Source organism: Ambystoma mexicanum, chromosome 5q (assembly GCF_040938575.1).
Source record: "Ambystoma mexicanum isolate Mex_15411 chromosome 5q, UKY_AmexF1_1, whole genome shotgun sequence".
NCBI classification, from domain to species: Eukaryota; Metazoa; Chordata; class Amphibia; order Caudata; family Ambystomatidae; genus Ambystoma; species Ambystoma mexicanum.
The window spans coordinates 69,973,251-69,997,681 of record NC_090933.1 but is presented as its reverse complement, the minus strand read 5'-3'; the positions used below and the strand labels follow the sequence as shown (position 1 = coordinate 69,997,681).

Here is a 24,431-nt window from a genome sequence, read left to right as displayed (position 1 = left end):
CCCAGATAGATTAGTTACATTGGTTAAATGGTCCAATTGTGATCTTTGTCGTATATGGGCTCTGTCGCATGTGAGGTTTCTCTGGAGTTAACCCCTTGCTCCAAATATTAGTAACAAAGCGAAAGTAGACACTTCTTGACGTGCGCCATAGGTTTTATTTACAACGCTGTCCTTTGGTTTACACGTGTTTCGGCCTAGGGGCATTTTTCAAAACCGGACATAAACCCAGTGAGACATTTATAGCTTGCTATTGGGTAAATTATTGTTGATGAATAGTTCAGTCCTGGGTTAATCCCTGGGTGCTCCTCAAATCCAGGAGCTAAATTATCCTTGCGGACGCAATCCTAGAACTATTTTCTTTTTGTAATTTCTTAAGATTAGGAGTCAACCAGGCGTTCGTTTTCTTGAGATGTTTACATTTCCATGGAGCCGTGTTGTCGCACATTTCTTCCAACTTTCTAAAGCGGGTTGCAAAAAACTCCTCACACAATGAGCCATCTGTTTCAATGGCAGAGGTAATCTTATACCCAGATATATTATCCAGAACTCCCTGGATCAATGCCAAAAACCAGTCTCAGGTGTTTATTTCTGTATTAAACTGTGCAGCCTTGGCTAGGTTTAAAGAACACATTTTCACAACATGATCGGGCCACGATAGCAATATGGTAGCAAGCATGACAAATCTAGGTCCTCTCACACCTAATATATCAAGGCAAATCTTTTGAAAGGGGGAAGTAGTAGGTGTTAGGTTGTGATTCAGAAGGATCTCCGTCAGTTTGGAGGCTGATGTGTCATTCAGTGATTCCAGCCAAATATAATAAATAGCCTGCTACAAGCAGACATGGGTATTTTAAAGCATTGGTTGAAAGGAAATTATTTAAATGTTCTAGGAAAGTACCAGCTGGTCCGGGTGGGCGGTAGCATAATACCATTTGAAAGGATAAGTTAGGTGTAAGAACAATGTTTGTAAGTCAGACATGGAAGGTCTTATCCCAGGTTAATTGTTCAAGGTTCGATATTGTCCAGCAGGAATGATAAATGATAGCAATCCCACCCCCTTTTTGGATGGACCGATTCAACCATTTAATTAAATAATTTTGTGTAACATTGAAGAACAGTCTGTGAGCCATGTTTCGGTGATATATATTTAAAAATATCCAGATTTTGATCCTCAATCAGGTCACATAAAGCTGAGGCATTAGCTACTGCTGACCTGGCATTAATCAAAGTATACGCAGATAGCAATTATTGTCGATTCTGTGGCAATTAATGGTTGTTTATGGCCTGCTTTGTATATCATTAAGCCTCATTTTATTCAAGGTTCTGAGATTAATTGAACCAGATTTAATTGCTAAGAGATGTTCTTTTGTACAAGTAATCATATTTAAATAATCCTTTTATTGTAATCTCCTATGTTAAGGATTACATAAGCTATCTTCTACATCACTAAAGAAAGACTATTTTCTACGAACTGAAGAGTGCTGCCATTCATTCAACATTGGTGAATATCAGTGTACTTTATGGACCCCTTTTAAAATCTTAAATTCAGCCTTCTTCATAGCAAACCCATGCAGCGAGTGACTGACTGGATTAGAACCGTCAATGCAAACTCATGCCATTTTACTAGGAACTCAACAAACGGGACAAGGAACCAGTTACTTACCTGTAACTTTTGTTCTCCAGCCTTAGTCTGGCATGGATTCACATGCTCATGAATACTCTCCGCCGTCAGGCCGTGAATCCTCGGTATGAAAAAGAAAGCTGCCTTGCTTTAAAAGCTTTAACACTGCCTTTCTCTCATTATCCAATCACTGTAAACTGGGTAATATTGCCCCAATCCAATGACGATGGTCTCCCTGAGTCCCGCCCCTGGCGGCCATCTTCAGATTCGAAGCACTTGAGGTGCCAGAATGAACCCAGAAGAGCCAAGCCAGGAAGGTGGGAGGGTTTGCCTGTGAACACCCCAGCAGTATACCTGACGTGTCCCATTACAATGGTCCGGCAAAGACAGAAAATTAATTATCACCACACACACCGGACTTCAACTACACTTCCCCACATGGATAAAGGCGGAGCATGAGAGCACACTCTGAGCGAGGCAAAGCACACGAGGAAACAGCAGTTTCGAGACGGCAGCTGAGTAAAAGAGGAAAGATGACAAAACCGAAGGGGATTGCAAGGAGGGAAATTCCCTTGACCTTTTCGACAAGGAACCGTTACTTTCCTGAGACCTGGAGAATAGAAAGCATAAGACCAGGAATCCAGGCTGAAGAATCCTGCATTGTGTGTCGAAGATACCCGGGGCCCTCCCATGTCACTAATCAAGGTGGGGAGAATCACCAGCCGCTGTGGTACTGCCCTTGGCTCCCAGAACAAAGTAGCGTAAGTGAATCAACACATCCGGTGAGTTGGGGAGACCGATGCAAGACCGGTCTGTGTTCACGCCAAGGTTGCAAGCAGCAACATTGTATGGTGAGCGCTGGAATGAACATCGTTAAAACGCGTGTGATAAGAGATGCAAGTTAAGTTGAACTGCTGATGAGTGATTGAACTTTAAAAGCAAGCTACACTACATTTGACAGAATAGTTAGGCACAGCATGGATGCTCAATCGAACGTCTCTGTAAGGTATCCAGCTGAGAAGTAACAAAAGTAGATACATTTGGGCGAGCCTGGCAGAGGGAGATAAATTGAAAAGGGAAAAAATAAGTATGAATCTAAGTGGTCCTGCGATGGGTCAAGCAAAACCTGCGCACAGCGAAAGTCTTTGATTTTGATGAAGAGAATGTTTGGAAAAGTATGTAAATTTGGTCCGTGCCAGGCAGAGGAAGACCAATTGAAGGTTTTGTGTTAAAGTGCGTCTGAGCCTGGTGGAGATGGACCCAGGGTGAACAGTAAATCACCTGAGAAGTTGCATAAGTAAAAATCCTGAGAAGAAAGGAACGTTCATGTTTTGTTGTGTCTCATCCGGCCCTCTGAAATAAGAGACTTTGAATGACCAAGAGACTTTGGCAAAGAAGGGTCTGATGTGGAAGTTGTGAACTGCATCCACGTGCTAGACAAGCCAGAGAGTGTGATAAGCTAGAGTGTGCCGCATTGTCCCATGCTGTAAACGTGGGGAAGAGAAGCCAACGGCTTGAATATCCTGACATATCATTTCTTGAACACTTTTCTTTTTGCATAACATGGTTTGCCACACTATTTGTATTTAGAAGTAAGGATTGGCAATCGGTTTCTAAGTATAGGCCCTTTTATTTTGACAGACTGAACTAGGACTGCGCTATTATTATTTGATGGTCGTAGCTTGCTCCCATCTTTAGATTTAGGATTAGATAGGCGTTTTTCAAACCCAATTGAAGTTCAATAAACACCCTTGAACTGTGATCACTTTTGTCGGCCTTACTGTCTGATACCATGCCTTCCTTACAGGCCCCAATAGGTGTTGATGATACTCCCAGGGTTTCTCCTCCAGACGAGGTGGCATCGTTCCATTCCATGAAGGCAAGGGTATCCACCCTCTTCAACCTAACACCCAAGGAAAAAGGAAGGAGGGTTTCCTTTACCAGAGGCGTACATCGGCCGGGAAGATATGATATTGTCTGTCCCTTTACTTGACGAGGTGTGGGAGGATGGCCTTGTGCTGTTGAAGACCGCAAGCACTACACCAAGCAAAACGGAACAGGCTGGAGAAAAAAATACAGGGTGCCAGAATTAGCTCCCAAGTGTCTCTGATCACAGCCATCACCAGATTCCGTTGTGTCAGCTAACCAGTCCTCCAAGTATATGGTTCCACTAGACCAAGAAGGAAAGAAGCTAGATGCAATGGGGAAGATGTGTCATTTACACCACAACATCAACCGTCAAGGCCGCCAACGCTTTGGCCATTCTGGCCCGGTATGATAGGGAGTTGTGGTTTAATCTAGGTCCACTCCTAGATTTCTTGCCATATGACAAAAATACGCAGGCTTTCACCCTTTTTCAGAAGGGAGAGGTGGACACAGACCACGCCATCACAGTAGCCATGGATGTCGCAGTTTAAGGTTTTTGTCAAATGGGCAATGGTGTGGCACTCAACACTGGCTGAAAGCCACCAACTTTAGACCTGCCATCAAGGCCAAGGTGGTAGATAAGCCCATTGACGGGTGTGAGACAGGCATGGTATCAAGAGAGACACATACTCAAATGGATTTGTTTGAAAAGCTTTTATTTACTAAGGTTCCTCCGTTGGTTTAATGCCTGACCGGCCCTAACTCTAAAGGGGTAATTCCCTCAACTCATGTTTCTAATGGCCATAGTTGTCTAAGAGTCCAAAGTTAAAGCCTGCCTTTGTCTAAACCTATGCTTGCCCTCACTCTATACAAAAAATGTGATAGGAAGTCTTTCCAAAAAGAAGAAAAATAGTGGGTCAACAAAAATGAAAACCAGGATTGGTTTCAGGTGGTCTTTCACCAGGTGCTGTTGGGTCAATGTCACACAATTAAGTTTACTCCACAGAGCTATTCACGAACCCTTTTCCACAGGTCCCTTGTAGTTATTGCAACTACCTTCAAATGTCTAAGTTCTTTGGGGTTTTCCTTCCGCAAGCTTCAGCTTCATCCAGTTTCAAAACACCATTAAAAAATAACAACACAGTTCCTTTGTGCCAGCCTTCCAGGGCTCCCTTCCCCATGCTTCAATCCTCTACCAGTTCAACAAAACGTAACAAGTCCCTGACTTGGTTAGGGCTCTTAGGGTTCCCTTCCCCAAGATTAGACCGCTTTTTAACTTTGAAACACAAAACTCAGTTCTTTATTGGGATGTACTTTAAAAAAGGCCTCTGAGTCTTCTTCCTTCCCCAAGCTCTAGACCTCTTCCATCTTCCAAACACAACATATGATTCATTACAGTTCTGTCTTGAATTCATAAACAATTCTTTTATGGGGTAGAATCCGAGGCTTTCGAAAACGCAAGGCTTTTTACTTTTCCTAGGTGTGACCACTCTCACTCTCTTGCCCTCTCTTTGCTCTCACGTTCTTCTATTACCTCTATTTCGTTCTGATGCTCTTTGCATCCCTTTTCTTCCGCTTTCCTTTCTGTGCTCACTTGCACCCTCTTTAATGTGCCTCTTGCACTCTGCTGATCTGTTTTTCCTTCTGTGCACCCTTGCACCTTCTTTACTAGTTTGCTGTCCTTTCCGTGCACCCTTGCAACCTTTTCTGGGTCTGTGCACACTTGAACCTTCCTTTGCGTGCTCCATGCACTCTTATTGACCTTTCTCAAACCCCTCTCTTCTTAGGGGACATCACTGTTTCTTTTCCACTTTCTCTCATCTTCTGTTTCGACCAGGCTTTTAGTTGCCTTTCGCCCTGATCTACTTTTCTTATTGCTTTTCTCTTGCTTCACTTTCAGCCTTTTCACTTTTCCTTTCTTTCTGATTCAATGCCATTTTCTTGTTCCTGCCTTTCTCCTGCTCCGCTCTCGCTCCGCACGCTCCCAGAGTTTCTCTTACATGCTTTCATGAAACTCCCTGGGCAGCGCCGTGTACAGAGGCAGCTCCTTCAGGGAATGAGGGATGGGGGGTCAGGATCTCACCACCTAGCCCTCAGGCACCTTTGGGGTCGGCACTGGCCCCAAGGGAAGAACCACTTTGTGGGTCCTTCCTTGTGGAATGCAGGCATTGCTTCTCCGGCTCACTCACAAGGCTGCAGCCCACACACCGGTTCTCCAGCTTCACTCCACTTCTAGACTTCCCTGGATTGCACTCTCAGCTTGCTCAAGTCTCTGTACGACCACACCTTTTATAGTGAGTGGTTACCTATCCATGCCTGACTATTAGTGGGACAGTGGTTGTCTCTAAAGTCGGTTGCCCTTATTTTCCCCATGTTATTCCTTTAGGTAATCCTCATTGATCCTAGTGGCCTTCTCGTCTCAGTATTGCTTGGAAATGGAGATTAAGTGAGAGTGTTAATCTTCCTTTGAGATTAGGCAAGGTGTTCAACGAGATAGCCAAGTTTAAATTAAGTTTTGGTTACCTGATTGAATATTGCCTGGTGATAGATGAACTTCTCCTGGTGTGTTCACCCCTGCAGGAGGAAATTGACCCTTCCTTCCAGTTTGCTGATCTACGTGTAGAGGGCGTTAAGTGATTTTCCTTTTCGGAGAGATTTAATAATTCTTATCCTCAGGACTCTGATCCTGTGTCACCTGCACCTATCGATGCGGGAGGGACCCTTGTACCTTTGACACACACTGCACCTTTCTTCAGTTTTAATTCCCGGTCTTATGTTTCTTTTCCTTGAGGGTTCTTGAAAGTTGCGGTTCTTCTCAAAAAAGGTCAAGGGTAGTTCCCTCCTTTCAACCCTCTCTGGTCTTGCTGTCTTTCTCCTTGCATTAAACTGCCATCTCGGAACTGCTGCTTCCTTGTGTTTTATGGCCTTGCTCAGAGTGTGCTTTCATGCTCCGTCTTTTATCTGTGTGGGGAAACGGTGTTATAGGAAAGGGAATACCGCGTCTCACTGTCCGGTGTCTCACTCCCACAAAGACCCCCCCCCCAATCCAGGGGATCCTCCTGTACTGTTCCACCCCCAGGAACTGGATCCAAAAGCGATGGCCACGTCCTGGCCACCTGGTTGACAGATCGCCAGGGACTAGTGAGTGAGACACCTTCTGGTTTCTCACAGTCCCCATCCGCAAGGAATAAAGTCGTCCTGTATCAGTGCCCGTTGCAGTATCTGTCTGCGGTGCGTCCCCTGCTGGTGCTGCAGGGACGGTGGTGGCGCTGGTGGTCGCCTCAGGGTAGCCGAGCGATGACTGCGTGGGGGTCTTGGAGACCTGAACTTCAGGGTTTCTCCCAGACAGGGATGCTATTAGCAGTAGTTGCTGTTATATTTCTGAGACCAGAGAACTCAGCACATTGAAAATATCTTGAGACATGACTTTTGAGTCTTGTGGGGGAAGGGGACACCGGCAGAGCACTGGCGGAGGGCTAAAATATCTCACTGGGCTAGTATGCCTTGGCAACTGCATGCCTAAGTGGCTGTTACCACCCAAGTACAGGCATTCCTGCAACGTTTCCTCCTCAGAACTCGTGTAGATCACCATGAACGGGCTGGTCGCGACTTCCTTCCGCCTGCCCTTAGGTCTGGGAAGAAAATCCATCAAAGGCAACAGATCCTTTGGTCTTGCCGCCTCCTTCAAAGCAAAAGATACCATTGGTGCCTTTATCGACTGAGTAGTGATAGTTGAGGAAGGAGTAGTCGTGGCAGTCGTGGGCTTTGGGGGTAGCAATACCCTGGATTTCTCCCTAGTTGTTGATGGGATAAACGTCGACAGGCCGTTGACTGGGTCGTCGACAGAGTTGTGACGGCCAGAGCCATTGTTGATGGGGGTTTCTGCTTGTGCAGCATCACCGTCGATGAAATCACGGACGTAGACGAGGACCTTGACGTGATCTTATCGGAATGCTTATTTCGGTTTATCCTTTGAAGAAGGGCCATGTTTCGAAGGTCTCACAGACGATACCCCACCTGCCGGAAAGCTTACCGTTGATGGGCATGGTGACGGAGATCGCGTGTGGCCCGAACTAGGACCCGCAGCTGCAGCGCCACTAGTTGGCTTCTCAGAATGACGCTTGGCCTTACGGACACCCTGTGGAAATACGTCCTCAGCTGATCTCCACCTCTTAACCGAGGGAGAGTGCTCCAGGGGTCGACTGGATCTGGGGTCTGCCTCAGCTTGCCTAGAGGCCCTGTGTTCCTTCAGCCACACCACCAACCATCGGTAACTGTCTCTTAGTCTTGGCTGGGAAACTTCGGCAAATGTTGCATCACTTCTCCTCATGGTCAGGATGCAGACAATAGAGGCACCTCATGTGCCTGTCCTCCACGTAGATGTTCCTCAAACCACACCAGGAGCAGAATCTGAACAGACTCCTCTTGTCTTCCTCCAACATGGTGAGGCGCAAAGTAGGCCTCAGTAGGCTTTCCCCCATACTCTACCGGCCCTGGCTGCTAGTCAGCGGGTGATCGATTTAGGACAAAAATAGGATTTGCTTTTGTCGAAAAACAGCAATTATGAAAAACAGATCGAAGAGCGACTCACAAGGACTCCCTACAACGAAATATGCAGTAGAAATATGAAGATAGGCGAGAGGGGCAGGACTCAGGGAGACAATCGTCATTGGATGGGTGCAGTATGACCCCAGTCTGCAGTAACTGGATAATGAGCGAAAGGCAGTGTTCAAGCTTTTAAAGCAACACTGCTTTCTCTTTCTTACCAAGGCTTCCCGGCCTCACGGCAGGAAAATTCATGAGCATGTGAATCAAGGTGAGTCCCCATTCTGGAAGAAAATAAAACCATTAAAGAAAATGTTTTAAAAGGTTTCGAGCATTCACAAGGGCAAGACAAAACAGAAAAACGATCTTTGACTACATGCGTGGAACAATGTTGAGTCTGATGGTTAAGGGAGGCATGGTATCACAAGTAGGACACTAACACAAGAGTTAAAAGTATAAAAACCTTTATTAAATTCTTGGGATTTGGGAAAACTCCTACTTTGCCCTATAGCTATGATGGGAGTAGTCTCTGGCATCAAATAATAAAGAAATCCCAGTCCTAGTCAGTCTTTGTCAAATCAAAATGGCCTATACTAACAAAACCAAATGCCTGCCCCATCTCCTATACAGAAAGTGTGTAAAAGGGGAATGTGCATGCAAAGGAAACTCAGCGTTTTAACACAAAAGCTCAAGGTAGCTGAGTCAGCTCCACTCCCCACAGCCCCCATAAACAGGATAACGCAACAGCTCAGGTTATCAAAAAAAGGCAGTTCAAAACGTGGGTTGAGGCCCACTTGGCCTTCCCCGTTAAAGTCACTTATTACAGTTTTCTAAAAGTTATTTAACAGTTCAACAAACGTTCACATAGGTCTCGGACCTTGTAATCGCAGCACTTGCAGGGGTTCCCTCCCCAAAGCTTTATTCACATAAATTAGGGGTTCCCTTCCCCCAACTTCTTTCATGTTTCCGGTCTACCTCAGTCGGGCTCGGACCGTTCACTGATGTCGAAGACTTTTGAATGTGCGAGGCTTTTACCACAGACCTCCGCAGGAAGACTGACTTTCAATTCAGCTTTCCCTTATGTTATTTGCCTCAGTGTCTCTTGGACCTGGTAGTTCCATACCACAATCGGAAAAGTTCAAAAGAAATCTTCCTGCTCCAGTGGGTTCGCCTTCGCCCCGGAATATCTGCTCCTTCTTGTGTCTTACCTTGCTCAGATTGTGTCTCTACGTTCCGCCTTTTATCCATGTGGGGGAGCTAATAGGTATCAGATGTATGTGATAAAGGTCAACTGCCTGACCTGATTAACATAGCATGTCCAATGAGATATGTAAGTGTTAGCCTCTTTATTCTCAGTCGTCCTCTTCCTCTGCCCAGTGTTTGTGTAGAAAAGGGGCGGGAATTGGAACGTGGGAGAATCCTATAAAATAGGATGGGCTATGAGCACGGGAAAGGGTGGAATACCGCATCTCGCCATTGGTTGCCTCACCCCATTCCCCACAGACCCCCACCCCAGTGAAACTCCTGCACTGGTCCACCCCCCACATTGTGGATCCAAAGGCGATGGCTGTGCCCTGGCCACCTGAGAGATCCCCCAGAAGTGTGAAACTTGCATGTACATGACCTTAGCTGCACTATGTGAGAAACCAAAGACACCCTTTGGTTTCTCACATAGTGCAGCTAAGGTCATGTACATGCAAGTTTCACACTTCTGGGATTTAACTTAAGAGCGCACCCCCATTTACAGTTGGATGTAAAACCCATGGTTTAATCAGATACGCAAACAAGAAGGAGCTCCTGTTTGACTTCTAGTTCTCCCGGCACACTAGTTGGGGGAGGAAACTAATTGGGCTTCTACAATATATTAGTACATAAGTCAATTTGGTTACCTTGGCCAATGAACACTGTGCAGCATGGGGAGCTATATGCTCAACATGAAATACACTTTAGGGTTTCCGTGTAAACGTATGACTTGACTGGATGTTTCAGTAGCTAAATTGATGATACTTTTTCTCTGCAATTCTGGCATGGCAGCAAGCTCAGCTGTTGATACAGACAATCTTATGGGACAAGGAGATGCCTGGTAGTTTGAGTAGGTTTTGGAAACATTCACTAATCAGCTATGGGTTCATTGAGGTATTGACTGAATTTTCACAGGACATTTCTTGTGATACAAGCGTGACCTGAATTATTCTGTTCCTAACTGTTAATGACGCATGATAAATACCTTGCTTGTGCATTCCATCATGGAAAGTTTAACAGCCAAATCAAATTGATTCTAACCAAAGACCCTAAAGTTACACAGATGTTTCAGGTTCAGATTTAAATCAGTAGTTGGAACATATCTGAAAAATATTTTTATTTAGAAGCAATTGGTTTGTTTATAGCCAACATGTTTACAATGCACATTCTGGCATTTAGAAGAAAGCCTGCAGTTTATGACTTAATTACAACTTGCCGTTAACAAAACCCTCTCTAACAACAGATACTGTGATAAATCTCTGCTTAGGTTTATACACATTACCAACTTGTTTCATATCCTTGAAGCCACAGCAATAGGATCCAAAGACCTGATTTTCAATCATTCGCTTCTCATGCAGATGACAATGCCCATTAGAATATGTGTGTTCACGGATGCCCCTCCAAACAACTTTAAATACTAAGCATTAGCCTTTTGTATTTTTCACAAGACGTTAAAAGAGGTTCTTAAGTGTCAACATGCCATTAGTCTGGGCTTTTGTTACATTAGCTGGCATCCTGACAAAATAGCAACCTTCATAGACATTTTAAAAAGTGGTTACTCAATCATACTTGGGCAATAAACCCAGCGGTAGGGGCATTATCACCTGGTAATATTCTGGGCCCAAGTGATGTGGCCGAGCACTATTACCATGCAATAATGTCCCCCAACTGGGGATAAAGCTGTTAGCACCCTGGCATACTGTCTCGGCTGCCAATAGCATTATTATTTTTAATTGCGTGAAACAGAGCAGCACCAAGTTCATACGCTTAAAAAAGAAAAAAGGTTCCATGGAAAAGGGATCAGGAACTACTCCCAAACCCTTCTCCCTTTCTATGGAGGGCAGCAGCATGGCCAGGAATTAACTGGAGACAATGAGGCGAGCGGCAAGCAGGGCACAGACGCACTGAAGTTAAGAGTGTGGTGGTGGTGAGAGCGGCAGGGGTAGGAGAAAAGTGAAGCATGGGCTTCAACAAGAAAAGGCCACAAAGGAGAGAAGATGGCAGTGATGCCCCCATTAGAGGCACAGAGAGCAGCCTATTCCATGAGGTAAAGACTGCATTCTGAGCTCCATGACTGGCTCAGAGGACTATTAGTCAACATCCAGGTGCTAATATATGGCATTAGGCGCCTCTGCTTAACACAACTGTTTGCACAATTATCTTCATCTTGTACACGGGAAGCATTTCGAATGGTGGTTCACCTGGGTCGAACATGCATAATGTTGCTCAGCGATTTTTACTTCCCAAATCCCCTGGCTACTGCGGCTCTCTAATCATTTTTTAATATGTCTATAAAATGTGCTTTAGGCGTATAACAAACAGAATTAATATTCTAGTGTAGTGTTGTGGTGAAGAGAAACTATTCGGGTAAGCTTTTTACCTTTTAAAAGCACCTGTGTCTTTCAAAAAGCTACTTTTAGTTCACGCTGCATGTTTGGTGCTGGCTTTCATCAAGTAAAATTAAGCCAAAATATAATATATCAGAGTGGCAAGGAGCAAGACTGAAAATGGGTGTGGGACTAGCACAAGTGGATCCATTTTTAAGACAGTAAAATGGGAAAGGGACTTCGTTTCCCCTCAACAAAACTGGTTAGTCTGCACACACTTTGGCAGCAAAATTCGTACCAAGCACATATTAGCCTCCATCCTTAGGATCAACTGACACAAGTTTGATATATGTTCTAGGAGACAGGAGACTTTTGAAGCATGTGGGTGTTCATGGTCTTGGAGAGGGTGTACTTGTTTAAGACACAAATGAAACCTAAGGAATATGAAAAGAGGATGGTGCTTACCAGTATTATTTCATGTGTGGTGCTGTTTCTGGCACATCATTTTCACACCTTAAGAGACAAATTGCATTTGTGAAAGGACAATTACAAATAATCACTATGGGAAATTTGGAAAAAGACAGCAAATCGCATTGAACATTTTCAATAAGGAAAATAAACAAATATCGCTTTGGGGGCTTAATTATGTCGGCTTTAATAAGGCAGGGCTTGCATTCCTAACTCAAGATTAAGCACCTCTCACTGTTAACCCAGGTTTTTGGATCCTCTCAGTGGCATGAAGGAAACCCAATTACTTCGGATAACTGTGCAGAGAGATCATGTGCAAAAGATTTTACTCTCTATCAAATCCATAATCTTATTCAGAGCACTCCAAAAGGCCATGCCTCATTATGTAGCAAGCAGGGTAAATGGTGGTCATGGAGACAAGCTCAACTTCTGGTTGTTGAATGCCTGGTTACTGTATGAACTTCAGCACTTTAGGTGCAGTTGGGGTCGAAGTACACAGACACATTGTTAAGCTTACTGAACGGTTCAAGGGCAATAAGAAGAGCATATGCCTTATATTGTACTGCAATAGTGTTAAAACACTAGTCCTTCCGGACAGCTCATAGTTTTTTGTAGATTCACTGGGCTTGCGACTAAAGCTATGACAAAAATAGGAAATAAATAATATACCCCACATTAAGGCAGACGTCATAAGTGAACGCAATAGGTAATGTACTCCTTTGTCGCCCAATCACAAATCAGAGGGGTAGAAACAATAACACAAACAGAAATTGAGAAGCAAGGCCGAGTAAGTCCAAAAGGCGAAGACAGCACAAACAAGAAAAGAGCAAATACTGTGGACTCAACTCATAGAAAGGATATCCAGTGGATCAAGATGTTACAATAGCACATGAACATTGATAGCTCATGCCATATGGACAATTACACCGGCAGCAGATAAAAGTACAATGTGCACCTCAAACATGATTTCAAGAACAGATAGTCTAAAAAATATTTATCAAAAGAATTAACAAAGTTAGTATTTTACAGAGTCTAAGCAGCCAAATAGTCATAGATAACTGTTTACAGATTTCTCTTTTTAAATATATTACATGGAAATTAGCCACCATTTGTTTTCTCCACATGTCGTGGTTCTTTATACACACGAGAAGTATTGAAATTGCATCCAGTAAATAACTCCAGTTAAAATTGCCCCAGTTACAATCAAAAGCAAAACAAAAATGTTTCTTCAGACAGGAACACATCAATTATATTTCTGTAAGAATGCAGGGATTGGGTAGTCATATGCAAAAGGCAAATTCGTGGTAGCTTTCGGTTTTCGGGGATATCAAAAATGTACTTTGCGCATGTAGTTTGCAGAGTTTTATTTTTCCATTACAAATTGCACAGAAGTTCAAGCTAGGCAGGGATTTGCGGGAGCCCAAATTCATCCACCAGCACACCATCCTGCAAGAAAAATAAATCAGTGTAATTAATTGGAAAGATACGACATTCTTTGCTCCCAATGGAAGTAAAATCTATTCCAAGCAACATATTTTGTTTTTATAAATGCAGTCAGTCTGTGCCCAATTTGAACATAATTGTATACTAATCACTTTGATGATTGCATCATTGAATATTAGCATTCCAGAATGAAGTAGTGGCACATGGCTGTCTTCCCCCACAAGCTATATGAATGGGGTACTGTGAAAGCGTGCCATCTTCGCAGGAAGGCAATCCCGAGCATGTTTGATTTTTATAACACAAAATAATGGGTCCCATGCGGACACCAGCAACTGCCATGTGTTCTGTCAACATGGCAGCTACATAGTAACATGTACATTCTTGACAGCCAGCCTGCTGCAATCTACATTATTTCCAGCTACTGGGTGCCCTTAACAGTCGGTTCCTATGAGCAAATTATAAATAAGTGTGCATCGGAAAGGCCTAGTTGCAAATTCACTGGTTAATATGTGTATAAAGTGTGACAAATCCCTCAATGTCGTAGCTTCTCCACGGGAGGGGGACCCTTTCCATGGGGCCAGGGAGGTGATGCGGCTACCAGATAGGCCCCCTGAGGGTGGTACTAAGTGGGAGGATCCCATGGGCGGTGAACCCCCAGCCCCCTTCTGGGAGAAGTGAGGACTGTTGAGGGAAAACACGGAATACACACCACCATGCTGTGAAACATGAGGCATCCAGCCCTATATGTAGGACTCGGATACCCCCATCCTCTCTTTCGCCTCCGGCTTCCACTAATTTCCTTATACATAGTTATTGTGTTTATCAGGCAAATAACACTATGACGAGGAAGAGTGAGGGAAATATGGATAACTTCAAAAGTAATGGCATGAGGAAGAGCAGGGCCATGCAGAGCCCTACGCGGACCCGATAAGAACATGCTAGCTATTGGAAGCTAGAAAGCAGTTAGGACATAAAAACTGACAATTGACTCCCCTCAGAGTCTGTCCTGCTCCAGAGCAGCTTCTGGCCGGAGAGTGGAACGCTGAGGAGAGGTCCTGTGGCAGACCGAACCGCCTGGAACAGAGGCAGAGAACAGCAAAGCAGGGAAGCACCATGACTTACATGGTTGCTGATTCCAGCTTCCGACGGCAGAAGCATAGCTGTCCGAGTGGTCCAGACGAGACAAGACAAGACATGCAGAGAGAAACCAGCGTGGTACAGCCGCCGAACACTGAACTAAGAGCGGAAAAGTCCAGACAAAGCCGCAGAAGCTCTTCGGTGTTGCCGAGGACTGGAACCCTTGCAGAAATGGAACCCTTGCAGACCAAGTACAAAGGTACACGGAGGGGGGACCAGGAAGACACAGGGCTACCCTAGAAGCTGTGGTTGGAAGTGCAGAGCCATCTTCCTCATCCCATTGGGGCAGAAGAGAGACAAGTTGAGAACACAGGGGGTGAAAGAGCACCCCAAAGAGACTGAAAGAGGCCTTGCAGGATAGTGTACCGGGCCCAGTTAAAAAAGATTGCAAAGCTGAAAGAGGGGTCAAGGACCCAAGCATCAAGAGAGACCTGTTGAGAATGGAGGGGATGAAAGAGCACCTCAGAGAGACTGAAAGTGAGGCTTGGCAGGTTAGTGAACCAGGCCTAGGTAAGAGACATTAAAGAGTTGAACAAGGGGTCTGGGAACCACAGAACAGATGAGAAGTCCAGGGGAAGAGAACCTTTGGCATACGTTACGACAAGAACAATTGTGTGTAGCAGTGCACACCAAAATATAACAAAGAAAATCACCATGTTTCATAGAAATGCAGAAAAACCTGGGTGCAGGGGTGGGGGAGGGGGTTCCACAACCCTCCGGCCATGGTTGAATAAAAGGTTCTCCCTTCAGAATGTTGTCCTCGCAGGCCCACCACAGGATCCTGTGCTACCATGCTCGGAACCTGAAACAGCTATGACATTTTGCCTGAGAACTGCAACCACTGTGTTCTGAGAGCTCATTGGAGGGATCTTATTCTCAAGCGAGTCTCTGGCACCAGGAAAATGCAGGATGTCATGAGGCCGAGCAACCTAAAAAAATTAAATCGAAGCCCGAAAGACGTTAGCCACTCTGAAATTTGGTGACCTGCTGCAGAATGTGCTGAGCTCTTCGCTCGGGTGGCGAGCCTTGTCCCAAGGATGCATCCAGGACTGCTCTGATTAACTGGCGCCTTTGAGATGGTACAGGACATCTTGAAATGGAGAGAGAAGCACAGTCTGTGGAGAGAGTGGCAGGTTATGCTAAGATGTTCCAGGACCTGTTCGGGAGAACAGGCCCTGATCAGCCAATCTTCAAAGTAGGGGTAGATGTGAAACACCCCTGCCCCTTCTCCTGAGACTTGCTGCCACCACCGCCATCAGGTCAGCCTGAAAGGCAGAACTCGAAATGTATAAGGAGAACCGCCAACCTCAAGTATTTTCTGTGCGGATAGGCACATGGAAACATTCTGAGGGTCCAATGACGCCATCCAATCCTGAACCTGGAGAGCCTGAAGAATCAGAGAGTGACGATCTTGAACTTATCCTTCCTGAGAAACGTGTTCAAGCATCTCAAGTACAAGATGGGTCTCAATCCTTTGTCCTTCTTGGTGTTTAGAAAATAGGGAGAGTACCACCCTTGTTCTATAGCACCTTTCTCTAACAGGCTCAACATTTCCTACAAAAGGAATGGATCTGGAAATTTGAACGAGTAGCTCTCCAGTGGATGATCCCGAGGCCTTCTTAAAAAGGGGAGGCAGTAACCCTGGTCTACTGTTTCTAACGCCTACGCATCTGAAGTAATGTCTCGCCATTCTTGCAGATGCTGAGTGAGTCTGCCTCCAACCGAGGTTTTGTGGGTTAAGGCCACAGAGGGTTTTTGAGGTGGCTGAATCAGCGGCTGAGGTTAAAGCAGCCGTTGCTTGGGCGGACTTGGCACCTCTTCCCCCTCCATCACGAGGAAACTTCATTTGGCCCCTTTGACTGGCCACTCGTCTCACTCTACAAAATGAGGAATAGTAACGAAAGGACCTACCCCTCCAAGCTGGTCCAATGGGGTGTGACGGCTGTGGCTGTCTGATTGAAGGAGCCAATTGATTTGGCTGCCGCCTTCGAGGACTACAGCTTCTCCAGGCTCTTGTCAGCCTTGCTGCCAAACAGCTGAGTGTCATCAAATGGCACGTTGAGAAGTGTGAACTGCACGTCCGGTACAAAACCCGAATTTCTCAACCAAGCAAACCTGCGTATGACCATGCTCGCCGCCATGGCTCTGCTGATACTGTCTGCAGAGTCCAAACCTGACTGGAGAGTGTGAGAAACCTGAAGGTGTCTCACTTACTGGTCCCTGAGGATCTATCATCCAGGTGGCCATGACACAGACATTGCTACTGGATCCAGTTCCTGGGGGTGGACCAGTGGGGGAGGATCACCTGGATGAGGGGATCTTCGTGAAGTGGAAGTGGGACACTGATGGGCAAGATGCGTTACCCCCTTCCTTGTAACACCTTTTCCCCATCCTACTCTGTAGGACATTTAGAAGCTCTATACCCCTCCCCCCACCCCACCTTTGTGGACACAAACATTTTCTTACACCGGAAACATACAACGGACTAACACCAGAGCCATTTACCCGACATGTCCCACGGGTCAGGCAGAGTCAGGCAATTGATAACCACGCACACCTGACGGCCCTTTACCTTCCCCACTGAGATAAAAGGCAAAGCACAAGAGCACACTACGAGTATGAGCAAGGCTGAACGCACGAGGACACAGCTGTACCGGACCAGCACTTCAAACTGAGGAGAAAGGCAGCGAGACCTGGAGGGATGATGTAGAGGGAACTACCCTTGCCCTTTTTAACTCAGACCCGCGTAGTCCCCGAAAGGGAATTCATAAAACCAGGAGTCACAGCTGGCGTGTGGAGGAACATATGTCAACGCTGCAAGGGAGGCTCCCGCATTGATAACACAGGCGGGGAGGCACACTGACTACCGTGGTACCGTCCTTGACTCCAGAAGCAAGACAAGCCAGCAGGTTCAACACAGCAGGTGAGTCAGAGGAAGCTGATAGCAAACCGAACTGTGTTGGACGACCAGGTTGCAAGTGGCACCATTATATGAATGCAATGCACTTGAGAAGAACTTTATGTGTTTGTGCTTTTGGGAAAAGACCAGACAAGGGCCAGCAGCAGAGTGGTTAGGCGCCACATGAGTGCTCAATCGAAGGACTCTCGCTGGCCCCCTTTGTGTATTGAAACTACAAGTACCAGAAGGCCCTACCAAAGGGCGGCATGAGATGTCAGAGTGGTCCTATAAGGGTCATGTCAAATCCCTTGTACAATCGAAAGTCTCTAACCCCTTGCTGAGAGGAAAGCTAGGGCAAGGGAACCCCACTTTCTGATAAGATTGTGAACTGTGGAATAAGGCAAGTGTGAACCCGATGGAGCCAAGGGGAAAGTTACTGAAAGTGAATCCTGCATCAAGATAAAGTAAACTGTACATGTGGCAAACGTGAACCCGGCTGAGGGATGCCCACGAGTAGGAGTGAATAATAATACACCTGGGAACATTGTGTCGACGAGAGTGAACCCGGTTGAGGGTTGTCCACAGTGTTAGTTTAAAAAGACATCAAAGCTCCTGAATGTTAACGAGCGATATTTGAGAGGCCTTAGTGAACCCGACGGAGGGAGGTCCATTTTGCAGAGAGGATCCGAGCCCGACGGAGGGAGGTCCTAGAGGCAAAGAGCAATCGCCCAAAGGTGCAAGACCACCAAATTAACTTTTGTTTATTTGTTTATTGTTTTGATCCAGCAGGCCTTCTAAGGCAAGAGACTTTGCGGAAAGAGACTTGACCCTTGAAGGTTCTGGTATCGTGAAATAGACTTGTGAACCTTGTGCTGGAGAGGCCCAGGAGCGTGCTGTGCTCCGGAGTCCCAACTTGTCCCGTGCTAAAAACGTGGGGAAGGGAGAACCCACCATTCCATCCTGACTTATTTTGTGAACACTTCTTTCTTTTCTGGTGAACATTATCCCACACTCTTTTTGTAACCTAGTGGTCAGGATTGTCAATAGTCTTTTTTAGTATAGGCCCTTTTTATATGACAAGGCGCTACTAGGACTGCCTTATTTTTATTTTATGGTCGTAGCTTTCTCCCATCTTAGCTTTAGGTTTAGATTAGGCATTTTCCTCACCCATGCATACATTTTAATAAACACCATTGAACTGTGATCAACTGTGTCTGTCTATCTTTACTGTTGCCACCTTGAGTCTTACAAGAGACTCACACATTGCTTCCTTTCCGTCTCTCTCACAATGTTCAGGAAGTCGTCTCTTTATTCCCCCTTCGGAATGTGTTCAGCCGCCATGAAGATATAGTCCCACAAGGTGCGCAAGTGGCATTGACTGATTTTAGAGCCATACTCCCGGCTAAGAACACCTTTTTCGTCATTGCGTTGAAACGCTTATCGTCGCCATCTGGTGGTGTGGTGGGGTATGCCACTTGCTTCAACATGGAAGTTGCTGCCTGGACCACCAAGCTTTCCGGTGTTGAGTGTCTGGATAAGTGTCAGGGATCCATTGTATGCCCCGTCGGATAATCAGAGGAGGAGTTCACGTAATAACAAGATGTCTAGTAAACCCAGGGGAACTAACGGTTTTGGGTCCAAGTTGAGAGGGTCTGCTGTGACTCAGACCCGTACTTCCATTTTTCTTGCACGTCCTTTTGCAGAACGCTATGGGTTACCATGGAAACGCTGGCAGCCATGGTATTGCCGTAGATGCTCAGGTCTACGGCACCGTCCCGGGCGTAAGGTCAGGTGACCTGTATTTAAGCCGCGCCTCCATGCACGGCGGTGCTTCTGAATTTGTCTAATTCCAAAGCTCCTTACCTCGTATCTCGTTTTCTTGGCTTCTTTGAATCCCCGGCCCGTCTTGTTACCTGCATTACTTCCTCCTTGTCATTGCTACCAAGTCTTACCTGCTTATACCCGACCCGGAACGGCCACAGACTTCCTCTCATCTCAACCCTCCAGCCTTACCTGCTCATACCAGACCCAGAACGGCCACGGACTGCCCTCATCTAAATCCTCAAGTCTTACCTGCTCATACTAGACCCGGAATGGCCAAGGACTGCTTTCCTCTAAATCTTCAGATCTTACCTGCTCATACCAGACCCGGAACGGCCATCTCATTCGTCTAACCATTCAAGTCTTACCTGCTCTTACCAAACCCGGAAAGTCCACGGATTGCAACTTCTTCATCAGTTCAGTATCTTGCTTTGGAGTTCCCATTGCATTTAGCTTCATGTTGATGCCGGATTAATTTTCTTGCAGCCAGCTGTTGGAGTACCAGGGTGTACCTTATTTTGGGCAATACTCACCTCAATCTGTCCTTATGTATTCTTGAGGGGTATATTGTCAGAAAGCCTAAATTGCATCACGACGTGTCAAGCCACCACTACTATATTGCGCTCCTGGATCCTGACAAAGCATTCAGGATCACTACTGGAAGGCTTGTATATTTTGGTGAGATTTTTGTTGACAGTCGGACTTGTTTCCAGCGCCTACCAATTTTCCTTAACCCTCTTCTGCAGGGCAATGTGAAATGGCAACACAGGGTGCTTTAGTGGCCCCTTATCCAAGATGTCATTCAGATCAGCTTTTTCAAACGGAGGGGTTGGTCTGCCCGTTCCCAAAAACTCAATTACTTTAGACATTAACTGTCTATAGGAAGCGTCCGCATGTTCTGCTGGATCTGGCTTGCCAAATTCTAGCTCTGACGATGTATCAATGCCGTTGCTGACTGTACATTTTCATAGAGGTACCTCATTCTGGACTCCACCGAATTAAGGACCTCAGCAACATTATGTGTCCATATTCGAGCCCAAAGAGCAGAGTATTCTGATAGAATGGCTCATGTTCTTCAAATATAAAAATTAAGGACTTAAAGAAATCCAGTCCTCTTGTAGTTCCAGGGAAAATTCTGAAGGCTCACCAAAAGCAAAAGTCGACATTGGTTATTCCACTGATCCAGGGTTTTAAGCACAGGCAACGGCCTACTTGAGATCAGGACAGAGGAACAGGGCTTTACCGGGACTTGATTACAGGCAATGCTGGTCAGCTGCAACATTTGTCCTTGGGTTGGGTCATCATTGGGTTGTACTTGTACCTTAGGGTCTTAGATCTATTGATGATCTGTTGAATGGCTGCAGGAGTCCTCCTCCTTTTATCCAAGATTTAAACTGGAAGCTCGCCCAGATCCACTAATGTTAAGGCTCTGCTGTCAGGATTCCATGGTACATTTCTAGAGTTTCAAGGGTTCATAACCTTAAAAGACATACCATTACAATTCCAAGGTAAATTAAATAGACTTTATTACTTACACATTTACATTACCTAATTAAGAATTCATCATTAGCACAAAAAACCCTTTGAATGTAGTTTACTTAGAAGTGTGATGTTTCGGTTATGTTTGGATTGACAATTGAACTAGTATAAATATTCCTTAATGTACATTCAGGAATCACTTGACTCCCCAAAGCAAGATGGAGAGTTTTTTTCTGCAGCACTGATTGGTGTAAATAGTTATGAGGTCATTTGGAATGTTGCTCCGAGTTTTCAACTGTCTTTCATTTTAGTATCCTTTGAGACAGGTCGCAGTTTAGTTAGCTCTAGCAAAGAATATATTTAAGTATATTTCATTCTTAGTATTTCAAGAAGATTTTAGAATTTCCATTTATTACTAATTCTAAGTTGAAGTGAAGTTATCCACGAAGCTGTGAAGAAATCGTACAGATGAAGCAAGCTAAATTTATTTAATCTACAAAGTCTAATGTCAAGGATTTTCAGTTCGAATTACTTTTGAAAAGACGGAGTGAAATCAAATGCTAATATTTATTTTTTATTGAAGAAAATAAGATTCAGTGTTACTTTTTGAACTTCTATTGTTGCGCTTCAATTCTGCATCTGAAAGTATTTTTTTTCTGTATAATTGCGCGTTTAATATTTACTAACCAGACGCGCGTAACTCTTCGTTTACTACTCGCATGTTTGTTTTTCACTCGCTCGCAGTTCTTGCGTGAGCGTTATTTTTTTTGGTTCCAGTATTACGCCAAGCGCGGCTCGGAAGTTAGAAGAAGGAACCCTATGAACGTTAAACGCACGTGTAAGCGTTGTGACGTTGTTTCAGGAAGTGCTCGTTTTGCAAGACTATTATATTGAGTACGTTAAGCGTCGTGACACCTTTTTTTTCTGAAAGCATCGTTTCGAAGGACTATTGAGTAGAGAAGCGTTGTTACGGCTGACGTTCGTTTTTCAGGAAGTAAACGACTAGTGGACCTAACAAAGACATTTCTTAAAGAAAATATTACCACAGTAGAAGAAGAAGGAAACATTGAGTTCAGATTACTAGACTTCAGCTTCAGCTACTAACTGAATAAGCCTATCAGCAATAAAGCATAGGCTACAGGTACTACAGGTACTACAAGGAGAGTGGTAACATATTAGTAAACTTAGCTAGAGTGGATTGATTATTAATATATACATATATATTTGTCTCCTAGATCTCACAGACACTGAGGTGTATTTCCAGCTCCAGAGAACTACAGTGCCAGCCAGTGAAGATCTGTCTTTTGTTATTTTCTCCTCTATTCCCCTTTCCCCTTGGGTTTGGGTTTGCCAGCTTGGTAGTTTTATCAGTTGAAGGACTGTTGGGCAGGCAGACTTAGGGAGTCTGGTGGGCCCAGCATCACTCCTGCAGGAAGACTCAAGTTTGGACCTGACATCTGCACCATTCAAACTGGTAGCGGCTATCCAATCATGGATAGAAACTGACCATACAATCTGCCCAGCAACAGAAATTCTGGCACCTCTATGTGGACTGGACTGTCCCTCAAATCCGGGCTAACACGCACACCACCCCTTTACCCAGGAAAGCAGCAGCATAAGCGGAGAGGGCAGGATGAAGGCCATAGAACAATATGGTCAAAAGACAGGTGACAATCTCGTGGCACAGCCATTTTAGAGTGCTAGCCACATTTAGTAGCCATTTGTAGTAATTGAAAATGTTTAAAAAGTCCAAAACATGGTAGAAAGATATCTGCTGCCACCAGCCCCTCCTGGAAATGTTGTAGTTGGAAACACAAAGTTTCATAAGAAAAAGATATAGTCCAACCGAACTTCACTTTAGGGTGATCGTGTGCAGCTTCAAAATACAAGCAATTCACCAAGGGAGACAGTCTCCCAATACTTATAGCCTTATAGACTTAATCAGTTTCCACATAAGACTGAGCAAAAAGAGACCGCACTCCAAAAAGTCAGGTCAGAAGTCAAGAAAAAGAAAAAAAAATGAAAGGGTGTCACATAGAGGTGTATGGGAGGAAAGCGGGAAAAACTAAATCTTTCCTAACATCCTCACTGACAGATTTAATCGGCAATGGCTCTGCAATCGTTGTTGGTAGAAAGAGATAAGGGGTAGAAGGGAAATGGGTAGCCTCGTCTCATACTTATTACAAGACCAAACATTTAAGATAATTAGTTCATATGAAATCATGTACGATCTTGCACAAGGTATTGCTTCCTTCAACAAATCAATCAAATCCAAAATGTGGTCTTCCAATGTTTCTGGGTTATATTATATTAAAGGGTGCCTGCCCCTGTATTAAACAAGAGAGGGATCTATCCATCTATACAGGTCCTGGAATGCTGAATATGTTGCAAAATTATTCACACATTGTCAGAGCATCAACTGCAATAAAACCCATGGACCTGTGAGAAACCTGAAGGTGTCGCCCTAGCTAGTCCCCGGGTATCTGTCATCCAGGTGGCCAGGACACAGCCATCACTATTGGATCCAGTTCCTGGGGGTAGACCAGTGGGGGAGGATCACCTGGATGGGGGTCCTCGGAGAGTGGGGGTGGGACACTGACGGGTGAAAGGTGGTATCCCCCTTATTTTAACACCTTTTCCCCATCCTACCACGTAGGTCGTTTGCCCCACAATTCCTACCCATCTCGTCTTTCTCAGTCTATCAACCATTTTCTTTCTTGTGACACCTTTTCCCCATCCTACCCCGTAGAACACATGAAACCTAACACCCTCTTTTACAATATGAATACTTTTTGTTACTGTCACAGAAAACAGACTAATGTTAATGTTTATTACCCGACATAAGCGTCAGGCAAAGTCAGGCAATTAACCACAATCGCACACACGTGGCGGCCCTTTCCTTTCCCCAGAGAGATAAAGGGTGGATCGAGAAAACACAATACAAGCATGGCAGTCAGCATGACGAGACGGCTAATCCAGCGTGGCAGTTCAAGAGGAGAAAGACGGCGGGAAGCGAGAGCGTGGCAAGGAGAGAAGTGACCTTGCCCTTTTCGTCCCAGACATGCGGAACCTTCGTGGAGGAGAGCCTAAGATCGCAGACAATAGCAAAAGTGTCTTGCAACAGGTACACAGAGGCTGTTGACGCTGATAAGCGGGAGCGAGGGAAACTCCTGCTACCGTGGTACCAGCCTTGACTCCAGAAAAGCCAAAAGCCAAGCGGTTCATCACAGCCGGTGAGTTGAGTGGACAACCGCTAAGAACCGGGCTATGTTGAATGAGAAACGCGAAGTAGCAAGTTTGAACCTAGTTAAAGTAACTGTGAAAGAACTGTAAAAAAAAAAAAAAAAAAAAAGTAATGCGAAGAGAACAGCTGCCGAGGGAACCGCCACAACGTGGGTGTCACTCCGAGAGACTCTGGTCAAACCCTGTTTGAGTGAATGAAACTACAGAAACGAGAAGGCCGTAGTAGGGCCGCCAGAAGAGGTCAAAGTGGTCATACTGGAGGTCTAGTAAAATCCTAGTACCATCGAAAGACTTTGATCTACAAATCTGAGAAAGTAAGGTAGGTGAATCCTTTGAACAT

The 24,431-nt window shown here is 45.1% G+C and overlaps 1 protein-coding gene across 1 annotated transcript in view; it reads right to left on the bottom strand.

The window, feature by feature from the left end:
• Window positions 1-10,374: 10,374 nt before the first annotated feature.
• The window catches only part of CHMP5 (charged multivesicular body protein 5), a 295,753-nt gene continuing 281,696 nt past the window's right edge, over window positions 10,375-24,431 (bottom strand). The window contains exon 8 of the mRNA XM_069620542.1: window positions 10,375-13,515. Coding sequence (XP_069476643.1) covers window positions 13,468-13,515 — 48 coding nt within the window. The 3' untranslated portion in view covers window positions 10,375-13,467. The remainder of the gene's footprint in view (window positions 13,516-24,431) is intronic.